Consider the following 16,888-nt stretch of genomic DNA (forward strand, 5'->3'; position numbering starts at 1 on the left):
AATCGGTAACACCGGTGCTGTCACAAGTTTATTAACCAGTGGGAAAATGTCCTCACCGTCACATCCCTAGACTGCATCACCCTGAAGGGGTTTATTTCACAATAATGACCGGCTCGCTGTACATTATTACTCACACGACCCTGCGGAACATTCGTGCGAGGGACAAAAAATATTAAGACGGATCTTGATTTCAGCGGATTTCCGCCTGCAGAAATATATGTTCGACCAATGAAATCCTTTGTTCCAACTGATCGCCGTCATTTTGCATAATAAATAGCCATGTGCCTCTGTTTGTTGCACGGAGAGTGTATTTTTGGAACAATGAGGCATTTTTCGGACGATTGTTGGTGTATCAGAATAACAATGGACCGTCCCCTTCTGAACATCGGATAACGTACGACAAACAGGACTACCTCAACAACCAAATAACGGACAATAAATGGCTTGAGATCGCCCAGCAACTGGGATATGATGAAGATGGTAATGTCGCTGATATGCACTTGCTAATGTTATATATTGGTCAGAGAATGACGCTGGCAGCAACAGCTAACGTTATCAAATTTGGGGTCTGATTAATTTATGTATTGTGTAGTTAGCCCCTTAGACATTCTCTGTCTGGATAGGTTTTTGTTGTGTGGAGTGGACACGGCACTATTTAGGAGGAAACTCATAAAACAGAGAATTACAGCATGTGTTTCAGCCTATCTTCATGTGGCCAGTCGATTTACCACCATCTTAAACAAAGCGTGCCCACAGATCCCCAAACCGCCTCTACCAACTAACAACTCCCCCTCTATCCATGTATTCTTCCATCCTTGTTCGGCAGCCAGTTGTTCTCTGAAGTAGCTATCCAACAAGTCAGCAAAACCAGGCGCCCAGTCTCCCCTCCTTTCTAGTCCATCTCCCTGCAGTCAGCCGCGTCGCCATGGCAACGCCCTGCTAGATTCAGTCCGTGGTGCAGCGGCAGCAGCAGATTTGATGTCTGACTGTGTGGCGTCATGGCAACGCCCAGATCAGACCACATTACGAAATATAAGGTTGAAGGGTTTCTCAGATGTGAGGACGCTCTGCAGCTTCATTTTAGAGCACCGATCACATTCAGTGACAAGGATGCTGCCCTCAAATGATCAATAAGCAATATTGTCTTGTTTAATATATTATTTGGTCTGTTACATAAATGGATTAAACTGAGAAAACAGCATCCAGTTGCGTAACACAATCTGGATAGACGTGGTTAAGATGTTAATCCATGATCAGTCCTTAAAAGCAGCTTCAGTTCTGCTTCCAACAGCAAAAATGTCAGCCTCCCAAATGTTACCACCATGACCGGTCCAGGGGAGTTACAGTGAAAGCTTCCCTGTCTGTCATTATGAATACCGTCTTCTGAAATTAGATTTAATATTTATCATTATTACTTGGTAAAATGTGTATCTCAGATGAAGTAGCTGATTTTGTGAAGCATACATGTGATCAAACTGGCACTCCCAGATACGGGTGGGGGGGAAATCTATACAGCATAGTATCGTGATATTTTGTGCGGCAATATTGTATCAATACACTGACGTCAAGTATCAATCTTTTATTATATTAACCTCTTAACAATCCGACGGCCTGCTGGCGGACCCGGGCACTATTGTGTCTTTCAGAGGTTGTAGCAGGCTCAATCTTAAAGCTAGAGTGAAGATACTACTGTAGTATAATATGAAACTAAGAAAAAGGATGAAAACCTAAAAAATCAATTGGTACCAACCATTTCATACTAACTTGTCATGAAGAACGCTTAATAATGCTTCAAAGTAAATGTTATCTTTGCAAGCTGGAATGTAGATATCATGATGACATTTGACAAAGATGATGATCACAAGCATCACTTTATGCACCAGTAATCTTATATTAGTCACTGTATTAGATCAGTTTTAAATGGGCACACTGACCTCAGAGCAGACAAGCGATAAAGAAAAGCAGTCTCACAAAAGCAGCACTTCAGTGTTTTAGACCATTTCCTGTTGAGTACGAGACAAACATCCTAACATTTGGTGTGGACTATAATGAAATTCATAACATTTTTAATTTAAAATAACTATGATAAGGTCAAAACGGTGACACTTGTATGACAAATGTATGCAAAGTCAACAGATGAAAGCTAAATTACCAAAGTTAACACAATGATTTTCATGATGGTGCTGGATCATGCTTGCTTTTTTTTTTGATAGACTCATTTAACAACAATGTTGAGAAAATGCTGATGTAAACCATAGACTGTATAAGATGTGGATGTAGTCACCGTGACGTCACCCATTTAGTTTTGGTTTGTGGACCGCTGTTTTGAAGCCTCGAGTTTGACATTTCGGCCGTCACCATCATGGTTTTTGGCCATCGTCATCCTGGTTATTTATAACCATGTGACTCAAGAGGGTGGAGCTAAGTACAACCGAACGCTGAATAAGACATATTAGGCGACCAAAAAGGTTATGATTAACTCCAATGAACTGAAAACACACTGGGAAAGGGTTAAAGTTGTAAGATGAAAACACGGATAACACCGAGACCGGACAACGCCGTGGTAGCGACCTGTCTATCACAAGGTAGCCACGCCCTAAAGCATCCCCTGCTTTATGGTCTATTTGACTCTAAATGGGGCCATAATTTACTAAATGAACATCATGCTGTATTGAAGAAGACTTGAAACTAGCAACTGAAAACATAAACTCATGTTTACAATGTTTACTAAGGTACTAAATCAAGTGAGAAGTAGGGTCATTTCCTCATAGACTTCTATACAATCAGACTTCTTTTTGCAACCAGAGGGGTCGCCCCCTGCTGGCTATTAGAAATAATGCAAGTTTAAGGCACTTCCTCATTGGCTTCACTTTTCAGACCCCGGAGGTGGTCCAGAACAAGACCACAGGGAGAGCTGGACAGGCAGACCCACAGGGTGGTCCATAGCTGTATGTGGTGTGTTTAAATGGGACAACACTGACAAACATGCCCTGTCTCTTCGTAGTCATGAATGAATGAAACATTGTTCATCTCCTCTGGGTGGAAAAAAGAAGGACATAATTTAACTACAGAGAAATAGAGCAGCATTGTCCAGCTCTAAATATACAACAGAAATGATCAGGCCTAGTAAATCGTCCTCTAATTAAACTTGCTTACTTGAGGATGCTTCAAGCCAAAGTGGGTCTTTTGTTGGAAGAGAATTGCATTGAATCATAACATTTCTATTTCTCCTCCCTTTCTTCCCTTCCCTTTCTCTACAGAGCGACAGGCTTCTGATCAAGGGCGGGAGGATCGTGAATGATGACCAGTCCTTCCATGCCGACATCTACATGGAAGATGGCGTCATTAAGTAAGTCCTTCACTGTCCTCCTTTCTGCTCTGCTTTTATTCACTCCCATTTACTTTCATCCCCCCCACCCCCAACTCGCTCTCAGGCTCATCATCCATTTGCTATTTTTCACTCAAGTTGCTTGTATCTCATCTGTTCCCTCTCCCTCATGTTAAACTGAATCTTTCTTATGAGCGTGCAGGTCGCTTTTTCAGAAATGAACATGTTTTGATTTTGCAAAATGTATAATAAGACATCTTGATCATTCCATCAGATGAGGCGGCCAGGTGAATTTGAGTGAATGTTGAAGGGGAATTCAGGGGGCCAGTTGCATATAGATAGACCTAGTCTTTATTTTAAATACAACTTTAAGTCAGACTTGCTATAGACACTTAAATCTAATACAATCTGTTGCATAAAGCTTCCCTATGAGTGACTAACTGACTTAGGGGCCCGTACATATGCCACGTTTTTTGCGAGCTCAAATCTATTGTTGTCAATGTAGACCTGCGGCAGGCACGCTCAAACGCAAGAGTGATGCAAGAGTGATGCCAGAGTGATGCTAGAGCAACGCATAAGCATTCCCAAGCACCTATTTTTCAGTTCGCGAGTATTTTACTGCTAAATTACTGCCACATCGTCATCGCGGTGCTCAGGTTTTGGTTGCTTAGTAACATATTAATGTGTTTAATTATGATTATAATCTGTAGAAGAAGGGGGAGGAGACGGGTTAACAAAACGTTTTTTGACCTTGAGACGGGTGACACCAGGTGTTGCATCGCTCTCAGTGACACAAAGAAACTTTAAGTCAAGTGCAAATATTGCAGTCTAGGTTAACCCAAACTAAATATAGCAGTCTAATGAACTCTCCCGCCAGAATGAGTTATATGGAAACTTCGATGAATAAATGCATGAGCACAAGCTGCTTGATCAGGCACACAGTGTCCTGCTGAGAGTTTGTTCCATTGGGTCAAAGACAAGGTACGGTGGTAACAGCCAGTCTAGTCCACAAGTTTATGTGTATGAGCTTGTTTTTGTCCCACCAGTTTGGGTGAATTCCTCTCTCTGTGTCTCCCTGAATCAGTCTGTCCTCTCCGTCATTCTCTTCCCCCCCTCCCCGGTCCTTTTCTCACTTGATTTTCCAGTTACAGGCCTTTTGTCCCCCCTGCCCTCTTAGCGAGGCAGCTCAGAGAGAGGCACCCATGGAAAGCCTGGTGTTGCATAATAAACACCCAGATGCCTGCTGGACCATTGGGCTGCTGGCACAACTCACAGAGACACTGGCTTCTGTCTGGCTGGCTTGTGTCCTCTATAAAATCTGAACAGCAGGGTTTTTTTTTTTTTAGCAGGGTTGAAATGTTGATGTGTTGTCATGGTCACAATGTGCTGCTTCAAGCGTGGCTGCTATTGTTTTTGGGCCAAAGTTAAAGTTAAATGAATAACTTTACATATTAAGAAATCAGCCACATCCTGCCGGCATTGCTTGCTTTAAGCATTTGTTCTTTACTTGAAAGTGTATCAGCATAATATCAATGTAGTCACATCCCAGATTCAGACTCTATTCGTTGTGCTATAGCACAAATCAGAGGTGTGGACTCGAGACACATGATTTGGACTGGAGTCAGACTTGAGTCATAAATTTGATGACTTTAGACTCGACTTGACAGAATAAAAAAAGACGTGCAACCTGACGTGGATTTTAACACCAGTGACTCGTGACTTCACTTGGACTTGAGCCTTTTGACTTGACAATACTTGATACCTTACGTTACTGAGCGGCAGTTGGCGCCAGTTACTCTGTTGTGAAGATGTCATCACATTTGGTGAAGAGCGCATTATGACTTGTTTACGACTCAAAAACTCAGTTTTAAGACTTGGGACTTGCCTGTCTTGACTCAGAACTTGAGTGCAAAGACTTGAGACTTACTTGTGACTTGCAAAACAATGACTTGGTTCCACCTCTGGCACAAATATTAATAGGCCCAGAATTTTTTTTTCTGCTGTCTAAACATCTTTTGTGAATGCAACATCAATAATGACAACATCCTCTTCCCCTCGACAGGCAGATCGGCGACAACCTGATCGTGCCCGGTGGGGTGAAGACCATCGAGGCCAACGGGAAGATGGTGATCCCCGGCGGCATCGACATCCACACCCACTTCCAGATGCCGTACCGCGGAACCACAACCGTGGACGACTTCGCTCAGGGATCTAAGGCTGCTCTCGCCGGGGGCACGACCATGATCGGTAAGGGCTGTAGGAAAAAGGTCGTAAACACAATAAAGTTGAGTTTTAGATACAGACTGAAGCTAAAAAGAGGGGGAAAAGGAAAGGAACAAAGGGCTGAGACCCGAACAAAGGAAAAGAGAAAGAGATGGGAAGCGGTTTTGGTCTGTTTTTGGGCAGCACTCCAAAACAGGAACCATACAAAAGACTGAGTGTAAGGGGGCAGGATCGGGAAAGGGGGAGTGAAACACTGCTACCAGGGAAATACAGCACCAGTGTCTGTCAGCATGTACATCCACGGGGATGTATGTAGCGGACAGACAGACGCTATCACAGCTAACAGCTGCTAGGCACCACAGTCTCATTAATACCATTAACTTCTTTAGAGCTGCCCGCCACTCTGCTGCTTGTCTGCCAGTGTGTTTAAACGGACACATTCACTAACAGACGTGCTACTGTAGTAAGCTCTATTCATGGGGCTCCATTCATTGAGGGATTATAATCCAGTGGGTGTTGAGAGAAAGTGAAAACCTGCACTGGGTTGTGTATCTTTTCTGTGTGTATTGTCTACTCTATATGTCTGTCTGCACTAACAGACGATGTTGTGTTTGTGGGACGGTGAACAAAATAGTAGTTCAGATGGTTGGACATAGTAAACAACATTTTTTTTTTTTTTTTGGTGACTGCTGTTTCCAGCTCTATCCTATTAAACATGCAAAGACCAGATAAGCAGATTGGCTCATCTTTAATAAGATAAAGTCGCCAGTCAGCTGGTGAGCCAGCAGGCGGTCTTATTTTATTACAGCTGAGTAAGATGAAGCGGGATATATTCTGAGCACGGGGATACTGTTGTGCATGATGGAGGATTTACTCTCTATGAATAATTTCAGTGAAAACAGACAATGAGGATGGATAATCACCTTACAGGCATGAACAAAGGAAAGCACGTTCTCTCTGTTTTTATATACACAGTAAATAATGCAATTATTAATCATAATTATTATTATTTTCAGTCGATTAATCTGTCGATTATTATCTATAAAATATCAGAAAATAGTGAAAAATTGTTGATCAAGATGACGTCCTCAAATGTCTTGTTTTGTCCACAACTCAAAGATAATCAGTTTACTGTCATAGAGGAGTAAAGAAACCAGAAAATAGTCACATTTAAGAAGCTGGAATCAGAGAATATAGAATTTTTTTTCTTAAAAAATTACTCAAACCGATTAATCAATTTAGCAAAATAGTTGCCGAATAATTTTATAGTTGACAATTAATCGATTAATCGTTGCAGCTCTATTGAACATAATCATTATTAGCTTATCAATTACTACGATCTTGATGAATAGTAATAATACATTTTATGTATAGAGCGCTTTTCATGGAACTCAAGACACTTTACATAACCTAATAAAAAAAGAATTGCTTTAAAATCTCTTTCAGCTACGATGGCCAGGTTTTTTCCTCATCCAAATTTCCACTAAATCTTCCTGGCAACACACTAAATACTGTAACACAAGAACTTCCATATGTTTCAGTCACCCAACGTGTGGGTGGTCTCATTAGGGTTGTGTGCCAAACTCTAATCTAAAGAACTGATCGTGGCTACATAACCAAAAACAAAAGTTTGAAGGACGCCAGCACCCAGACACAGATGCCAAAAATGTAATGTGACATCTGACAAGGTCGGTCTCCATCAGCTGAGCGCAGCAGGAACTCAGACAGACAGCTGATTATGCAAGAGAGTAGAAACACCGGCGGACAAATCCTGACATCACCCTGTCTGTCACCCTGTCTATTCATTTCACCTGCCACCTCTTCTCTCTGCATCCATCACCTTCTTCTTCTCATAAAACCCTTTTCTCCCTTCTCCTTCCCTTCATCCCTCTCTCCTCTACCGTCCATCTCCTCCAGTGGACCACGTGATCCCAGATCCCGGCTGCAGCCTGATGGAGGCCTACGACCAGTGGAGGCAGTGGGCCGATGAGAAGAGCTGCTGCGACTACTCCCTCCACGTGGACATCACCCACTGGAACGACAGCGTGAAGCAGGAAGTGGATACCCTCATCAAGGAGAAAGGTAACATAACATCTACTTACTATTACTACTAGTACTTCCTCTTGCGATATGTTATCGATACACTGGCGCCAGATCAAGTCAGTGTGTGTGTGTGTGTGTATTAAAGAGGCACTTAGCTAAGACTCTATGCATTTTGTTGTACATTATTTCATCTCAGTTGTCAAATTTCTGTGAAACTGACACCACAATGCTGTGAATAAATACATGATTCCTGCTTTTTGCCCTTTTAGGGTATATTTCCTTCTTCAGTTACTCAGATATCATGATGTATCGTAGATGATTGACTTGCAATGTACCGAGTATCGCAGAATCGCTGGATCGTGATACCATTATCGTGGGCGGCGTATCATGATAGGATCGTATCTTGAGTTACTCTGTGATTCCCACCCCTGCTGTATAGTAGCTGTCCTAATACTAGGATGGGATAAATGCAGAGACTAAATGTCATTGTGTGCTGTGCTGTACAATTGTGTGACAATAAAAGTTGTTTTACATTTATATTTTTATATCAATCTTTCACCTTTCTAGGGGGGTTTAAAGTATCACTTCACATATGTTATCTTCTGTATTTCTTTGTTACAGGTGTAAATTCTTTCCAGGTCTACATGGCTTACAAGGACTACTACCAGATGAGCAACAGTGAGGTACAATAACTTTAACTTAGTGTACACTTTAAAGGATGCAATTTCTACTTTCTCTCCATACTGGCAGCAAAGAGATGGGGGATCAAAATCCACCGTTCTCCCTTCGTGAATTAAGCCACAAGCTAAAGCGAGGCTTCTGCAGTCTGTCTTACTTTTAGTACAAAATTCCCTTTTAAGTATAAATTATCTTTCCACTGCAGCTCAGCAAGGAAGCTGGAATTATTTTGTACTAAAAAGACTGTAAATTTGTTGGATTTCCACTTGATTTTGCTACGTCAGACTACTGAGGTCTGTGGCATTTCCCCCCACTCATTAAATTGGAATTGTGTTAGGAAATTATCTCTTCATGGCTGGTATGAACAGGAGGAATTATTTCCGCACCCAAAAACTCTTTCAATGCACATATGGATATGAGTATTCATTAACACAGACCAATCAGAACCTATCTTTTAACATCTTTAGTGTCAACAAGTGCAATGCATGTGTTTATGTGCTGTATGGCATGTGTATAGCTGCATTCATTGCAATTGCTCTTATTAGATTACTTAAAGGGATAGTTTGGGTGTTTTGAAGGTGGTTGTATGAGGTACTTATCCATAGTCAGTGTATTACCTACAGTAGATGAGGGTCAGCACGCCCCCAGTTTGGAGAAGCAGACAGAAGTTACCGCAAAGAACCAAAGCAATGTACTGCTGTGGACGGGGCCGGCAGCAAAACACATTTTAGCCACCAAAAAGAAAGACCCACCTAAATAAATCATTATCAGTTTTGAGTGTACGCTATATTTAGAATATTTTCACCGCTTTACCTTGCTGTTAGGCAGCCCTTTTTGACGGGGAACTGAAGCCGTTGTATCCATCTATGCTCTCTTCAAAGCTACCAGACTCCATTGAAAAAAACTGTAATTTTACCTCGCAGAACACAGGGGTTGCTGGTCAACCGCTGCCTCGATTTGTTAATTTGGTTGTGCTATTGTGTGACTTTGGTGAATCAGAACTAAACAAAGTCACACAAGAACACAAACAAACTAACCTATCAAGGAAGCGGTAGACCAGCTACTCCCGTATTCTGCGAGATAAAATTGCAGTTTTTTTCAATGGAGTCTGGTTGCTTTGGCGAGAGCATAGATTATGGCTTCAGTTCCCCGTTGGAAACATAGACTGTATAGCTTTCTCACGGCAAGATAAACCGGCAAAAATATTCTAAATATAACGTACACTTAAACTGATATGGATTTTTTTTAGGTGAGCCTTTCTTTTAGGTGCTAAAATACGTTTTGCTGCTGCCCCCGTCCACAGCACTACATTGCTTTGCTTACGTGCGGTAACTCCTGTCTGTTTCTCCAAGCTGGTGGCGTGCCAAGCATCATCTACTGTAGGGGATACACTGACTATGGATAAGTACCTCATACAACACTACTTCAAAACACTCGAACTATGCCTTTAAGTAATCAAATAAGAGCAATTGAAATCAATAGAAATCAAACACTGCCGGGAAACTGAATAGTCAAGAAGCATGCAAACATGGCAATGTTTTTGCTCAGAGCAATGACACAGTGTCTAAAAAAGTGAGTAAATTATGAGTTTGCGTTCCCCATAATACACAAAATTTCCAGCTTAGTGGGTAAAGTTTTAGAAAAGCATGAATCTGTTTTTCTCCCTTGAAACACTCTGTCCTTATGTAACTTGAGGCCTGTGATGCATAACATAGTGAGTTCATACTGCAAGTTTAGCTGGTGAATGCAGAAAAACAAAGTCCAGACGGTGTGAGGCAAGACTCTCGGTGTTTCTCATGCAGCCGTGGCTAATTCGGTCGCTCTGAGCAGCACATGAGGCAACTCAAATAGTCCAGCTTGAAAAACTGATGTCATGCAGCTCACTAAGGAGCTGTGGTGCAGTGACATAACAGCAACTGCAGCTCATCCCCCCTTCAGTTTAACCATTCCTGGAGACCACACACACTAATCACAGCGTGTCGTGGTAGACATCATGTAAATTGTGGGCTTCTTTTAAATTGTGGCTTCGGGTTGACCCCCGGGATAAAAAGGAGTGTCTGATTCCTGTGTAAACAGCCAGGCGGGATTTTAAACATAAAAACAGTGCCACTGTAATTTCTCACTGTTTCTTTCTCCTGCAGCTCTATGAAATCTTTACCTTCTTGGCGGAGAGGGGAGGCATCGCTGAGGTCCACGCTGAAAACGGCGAGATCATCGCTGAGGTAAAGATAAAAGATAAATAAACTGACACATAAAGCTCTTCTTCCCGTTTCTCCCCTGCCTCGTATGCTTTACTACCCTCTCTTTAATTACTTGTCTCGTGTCCAACTCTCTGATGTGTTTTGTTTTAGTGTGATTTATGTCAGTTTATTTCAGCTTATCGCAGTGAATCTCCTCTACCTACAGACTAAACACTGTCACTGATGAGAGGGAGAATGCGTTTCCTGCAGGGCACTAATGTGTGGGTGTAGTTTACACAGGGCTGTGCTGTGGTCAAATGAAAGTGAATGAAGCGCAATAGTTGGTGGATTGAGAGGGTTGGTATTACTCAGAGCTCCAGACCATGCCTGGATTCTGTCACTGGGTGTGTGTGTGTGTGTGTGTTGGATCCGATTCATCGTAAATCCCAGATCTCCAATCCAGTATTAAACTAGGACATTGAGTGAGTCTGATTTCCATGAACCCCCAGATTATGTCATGCTCTGATTTTACTTTAGAGCTCCTGAGATAGAGAGGCCTTGTTTACACTCGTGTGTGATAAATAGTGTTAGTGTGGTACAGAGGACATGTTGTAACCAAGTGACAACCACCATGGATACGTGCTGAAACCATTGCCAAAGTGTCTAAAGTGACAGTCCCTCTTATGACCACTAGATGCTCGCTTGAGGAAAATTCAAATTTCCCTTCTGAAATACAAATACAAAATGCACCTTTTTTCACAAAGTTCACATCTTATGAGTGAATTTGTGTGTGTTGGTACAGTAGCAAATTTTGAAAAATGTTTTTCCATCAAGAAAATTCCAATATTTTTCAACCTTGGTCTTACTCTCATAGTTGTGGCCATTCTTATAATTGGTCATGCTAACTTTTTATGCAAACTCTCTGGAGAAATTGGGTTAACATAGAGTCAGTCAAAGGGGGCAAACAGCACAAGCACCTTTAAAGTAAACAGAAATGAAACCCCATGGATTAGCTCCGGTAGCTACCTGCATAGGCATCTACTTGTGGAAAAACTTGCTGGCTGACGTAACTAAACATTTTTTACTAATCATTTCATAAATTGCATGGTTCGTTTCAACAAGGTAACACAAAAATGTCCTTAAAGGTTCTCAATTAGAAATTCTGCCTCTGCACGGCTCTCAACATGGTGACGGCTAACCCGGCGGCTAGCAGCTAATGGTGATAACAGTGCACACTGACATGCACGCACGGCCAGACCACGATATTACGAATCCTATATAGCGAAGGCATGACCCGCCCTAAACTGCCTCACTATGATATTCTTACCCTAACCCTAACCAATCTCACTCCTCATGCCTAAACCTAACCAATCCAACCAATGAAGGCAGCGACTACTAGCCAATCAGAGGCAGAGTAGGGCGGGCCATGCCTTCGCTATAGCAGGATTCCTAATTTAGTGGCCAGACTGGCTACATAAAAGCACAGAGAAGCTCTGATTACAACACACACAGAGGGAGAGCGACTTCATTCTCTGCTCAGGTAGACATTACTCCTCTATAACTTTTGCATAGCGAATAGTTGTTTGCTGCTGTATTAATGTTCTGAATTTGAATTGAGAACCTTTAAAGGACCATTATGGAGAGCTGACTGTCCTCTCCGAGCAGCAGTGGACGCAGGAACGCAAACAGTTTCTTCAGTTGTCTTGTGGGTTTCCTGTATCTGTACGACGGCAGTAGTGAGCATGACGCAAAGTGAAAATGGTCAAATTATGAGAATAAAACCCAGGTTGAAAAATACTGTAATTTTCCTTTAACGCTTAAAATTAGCCCTTTTTGGGCAAGCATGTCCTCATATATCATCCATGGTGACATGACAGATGCTACGTCTACTCTAAGTGTCTCCATGCAGGGGTCACCTCTTGAGTTTTTGGGAGGTAGGTCTACTATACATGTATACTAACACCCTCTACAATCCCTGGATTCCCACAGTCCTCTGTGTGTGGCCTGACCCAGATAATAAAACTGCTGCTCATATCTTTCACACAGGCGGAGAGAAGCAGAATATCATTTTGGAGTGTGACCAAAACTTTACATCCGCCCAAACACTCAAACCACTGAACGCTATAAAATTGTCCCACATATATCATCTCTGAGCTAAGCAGCCTACTTTTTACATGTTTGTTGAACAGGAGCAGGCCCGCATGCTGCAGATGGGTATCACTGGACCGGAGGGACACGTGCTGAGCAGGCCAGAAGAGGTATAACACACACTGTACATACACCTTTATACTAAATACATTAAATTATTTTAAACACAAAGGCTGTATTCTGCATGTATAACTGCATACTATACTAGTAATACGTACTGACTTGGCCAAAGTGTAGCCTGTAGTATGCAAACAAAAGTAAAATCTCCAGTATGCCAAAAATACCCAGATTTCGTTTTGATTTTGAAGAAATCTCCAGTATACATCGGACCAGTCTAACTCACCTGCTGTTCGTCAGTAGTTTGTAGTAGGCAGTTTTGAATACAGCCATAGTCATGAACATTTTGAAGACTGAAACAGCCAAGTATATCTGTTTAGATACAGATATCGGCTGTTTTAATGTCTTTTAATACCTTTATGTTTTTTTCCGGTGATCATACACTCACTCACATCGTCATGATGACGTTCCTGGACTGGTCTTCACACACACACACACACACATTGTTCTTGTTACACCCATGTGGTTTCACATTAGAGGCGTTGGGTGAAAACTATCTGGTTCCCCCAATTGTTGCCGCTCATGTTCCTTCAACAAACAGCAAGATGAAAGCCAACTCAGCAACTTCTCTGCCTTTTAGCTTGACTGGTATTTTCCACTCTGTGCTGCAGCACGGTGGAGTTGTCCCTCCAGTCTTGTAGTGTCACGCAGTTAAGTGGCGTCTTAAGGATCAAAAAGCTCGGTAACGTGATTTAATTGAGCAGAGACCGAGTTGGATTAGTGTTTTATCAGTATCTGGTGTCCTGTTTGGTTTTAATTTATTGGTTATTGGACCCAGGTTGAGCTTGTGGACTAGAACACAATAATCAGACAGCATGAAGGAGACAGTCGTCACATCTGGAGGCATAACATTGACCCTCTACTGGCAACCGCTTTACCATTTTGTATTGAAAGTTGTTTCTTGTATCATAAACATTTCAGGAATTTAATAATCAAATTAGGGTAATAAAACACAATGTGGCACTCTCGTCTGACCTTCATGTTACTGAATAAATCCCTCACCTCTCCAGTTTATGATGTTCAAATTATAAGCTTCCTCTTGTCATTTTGGTTAAAATATTCAAATAATACGGCTCCAAAAATACATAGTTTTCTGTGGTTAACATATTTGAAGTGTATTTGAGAACTTCCTAATGGGAAAAACATTCCCAAGTCAACCACAATGTCCTGTCCCCTTCTGTAGCTGGAGGCAGAGGCGGTGTTTCGTGCCATCACCATCGCCAGCCAAACCAACTGTCCTCTCTACGTGACCCGGGTCATGAGCAAGAGTGCCGCTGACATCATCTCACAGGCCCGGAAAAAAGGTAACGAGCGGCATTTAGACTTCACCGCACAATGCAGAATATTTTAAACTACTGTATGTGTTTATATACAATGAGCATTAGGTTCATTTAAAAAAACAAAACGGTGATTGCCTGATATGACACTATACTTACGTAGTGTCAGTATAAACTAACAAGAAACTTGCCATTAAAATAATGTATAGTCTAGGAAAAGAACATTACTACTTTGCTGCCCACCTTTTTTGCTTTGAATATTTATTTAGTATTGTATTTCTGCTCATTGGTAGCCATCTTTCCGTCTGATTTCTGAGACGTTTGGAATGCACACACCAGCATCGTTGCACCTATGCCCTTATAAGATGATTTTACTGTCTGTCCTCAAGCTGCTGATGCACACGGACTTTGGCTCTGCTTGACATAATGAAAAAAGATGCTATTCTCAAAGGAATTTCCAGATTTGTCATTCAGGTCTTTTTCTGTGGTTGGGCTGTCACACAGCCTATTCCTCACAGTCCCAGGAAATAGCAGAGGTGAACTGAGGGGGCTGCTTGGCCGTGATGGATTGTGAAATATACAGTTTTTGAGAATGGAACAGGAAAAGGGGAGAGGGCAGAGAGGAAGAATGTGTGTTTAGATGTCTTTGGCAAAAGGCCACATGAGGTTTTAACAGGCTGACCCCAGAAAGACTTCTCAGTCATGTACACCCTTTACATGCCTTTATGGGCTTTGTTTGGAACTATTCCCAAACATATTTCCTGACATTTAAACCAAGAAGGAAACAATGAGGTGTGAGGGCAAAGGGCCATGAAGAAACACAAAAGCAGACAAGTGTTAGTGGCAGGAATCAAACCCTAACTTATCATGCACGGAAGAACAAGTTCCACTACAATAGAGTCAAAGTGAAATATGTACATTGCCAAGGGTGATGTCTGGCTTTTTAAGAGATTAGGCCTGGTTCCTCTGCTGCAAACACTTGAATTAATGAATCACCAAAGCTTTTAGTGAGATTAAACTGCTGACAAATTAATCAAGCTTCATTGATGCGACTCATGATTTTGTAATTGCCAAGAATCACTCAAATAAATCAATTTAATAGGCTTTACATTTGAGATTTTTATGGTTATTTCTTTCCCCAGGAAACGTCGTGTTTGGGGAGCCAATCACGGCCAGCCTGGGGACTGACGGGACGCATTACTGGAGCAAGAATTGGGCCAAGGCTGCTGCTTTTGTAACATCACCTCCTCTCAGCCCCGATCCCACCACTCCAGACTATCTGAACACACTGCTGTCCAGGTACGCATCACAGCATCTCCCTCTGGTTAGGTTGTTTTTATCATCTCGTGCTCGGCCGAGACACGATGCGACACATTATCATCTGATATTACAACACTGTGCATAGATAGCACGACACAAGGCAAAGCAGGATACAGTACAATTAGACAGATCAGTAATTAGCTCCATGGTTCCCGTACAGTACGTAGTGGTACGGCAGCAAATAAAGCATGACTGATTTAATTACAACACTTTTCTCTCCAACCGTTCGCTCATCAGAAGGCGTTCTAGCTTGGTGATTATTGTGAGTTAGGAATCTTAAAGAAGAACAAAGAAGTTACACGAATAAGCTCCCACACAGGAACTATGACTGATGAAGATCCTTGAATAGAATTGCAGCTTGTAATAAATGTACCAAGTGTTGACAGTGTGCAGGGGCTTATTTTTCATGTTGTCACTATTTATGTATCCTACTATGCCATATATATATGTGTGTGAAAACGGAAAAATAAGAAAACTGCCTTTTGTATAAGTTAAATGAATGCATATGACTGCAGTTAGAGCGTCATATGAAAACAGAAAACATTAGTAACGGTATCTGCTCGAGGCATATTCGTTCTGTTTTGTTGCGCCTCCCCTGCTAAAGTAAATAAAGATCGTTCCTTGTGATGCAGAATTTAACTTGTGTTCACAGATTGTGCTTTCCTGGCATAATTCCCTCTTAACTCTGTATTTTCATGTTTTCTTTGTCCCGCAGTGGAGACCTGAGTGTGACCGGCAGTGCTCACTGTACCTTCAGCGTGGCCCAGAAGGCCATCGGCAAGGACGACTTCACTCAGATCCCAGAGGGTGTTAACGGAGTGGAGGAGAGGATGACCCTCATCTGGGATAAAGCTGTGGTGAGGACGAGGGTTTTGTTTTATTTTTAGCTTTTGAGCTTTTTCCATTTTCAAATTTAAGAGGAAGGAGAAAGGACTTAAAGCAAACAAATAATGAGAGATCCACATAAAGATGTACTCTAGACTTTAAGGACGCTTTCACAAGCCACAGTCCATTTGGCTATTCTGAATTAGAGTGAAATTGATACTTTCGGTTTGTTTTCTACTCTAGCATGGTTCAATTTCACAGTGCACAAATGAAAGCGGACCAAATTATTTCCCGAGGGGCGCGTACAAAGAAGCAAATTTGTATTTTTCGTCTATAGAGCTGCCACTTCTCTGCAGGGAATTGCATCCTTCAATATAATGTTGTCAAAGTGTTTTCACTTTGACTCAGCACTGATCTACTGTGTGCACGAATCCCTTCTCCTCCAGTTTATCACAAATTACTTTATAAACGTCTCTATTTTTGTGGACTTTATTTAGCATATTTTGTATGTTCTCTTCGGCCCAGAGGTCAAGCAAACAAGTCAGTCTTTACCTGTGTCCATCTCAACAAACGGCTGCTCAGGCAGCCTGCGTTTTGGTTCACTTCTTGCAGTTGGGTCAGATTATACTGTATTCTCACTGCAATTGAACCACACCAGGGTTTGCTTGGAAACCGAGACCGCTTGCGAGAGTTGGTCTCAGACCGGTTGTTTTTGTCCACACCAGAGTATGATTACTGCGTTCACAACT

General features: G+C 41.9%; 1 protein-coding gene across 3 annotated transcripts in view; it reads left to right on the plus strand.

Moving 5' to 3' along the window:
• dpysl3 (dihydropyrimidinase like 3) overlaps positions 1-16,888 on the plus strand; it is a 52,185-nt gene that overhangs the window by 21,233 nt on the left and 14,064 nt on the right. For all 3 annotated transcript variants that reach the window (XM_074611082.1, XM_074611083.1, XM_074611084.1), the window contains 9 exons: positions 3,261-3,349; positions 5,391-5,575; positions 7,469-7,633; positions 8,216-8,277; positions 10,414-10,494; positions 12,642-12,710; positions 13,901-14,021; positions 15,137-15,293; positions 16,030-16,171. In XM_074611082.1, coding sequence (XP_074467183.1) covers positions 3,261-3,349; positions 5,391-5,575; positions 7,469-7,633; positions 8,216-8,277; positions 10,414-10,494; positions 12,642-12,710; positions 13,901-14,021; positions 15,137-15,293; positions 16,030-16,171 — 1,071 coding nt within the window. The remainder of the gene's footprint in view (positions 1-3,260; positions 3,350-5,390; positions 5,576-7,468; positions 7,634-8,215; positions 8,278-10,413; positions 10,495-12,641; positions 12,711-13,900; positions 14,022-15,136; positions 15,294-16,029; positions 16,172-16,888) is intronic.

This window comes from Sebastes fasciatus, chromosome 16, assembly GCF_043250625.1.
Source record: "Sebastes fasciatus isolate fSebFas1 chromosome 16, fSebFas1.pri, whole genome shotgun sequence".
NCBI lineage: Eukaryota > Metazoa > Chordata > Actinopteri > Perciformes > Sebastidae > Sebastes > Sebastes fasciatus.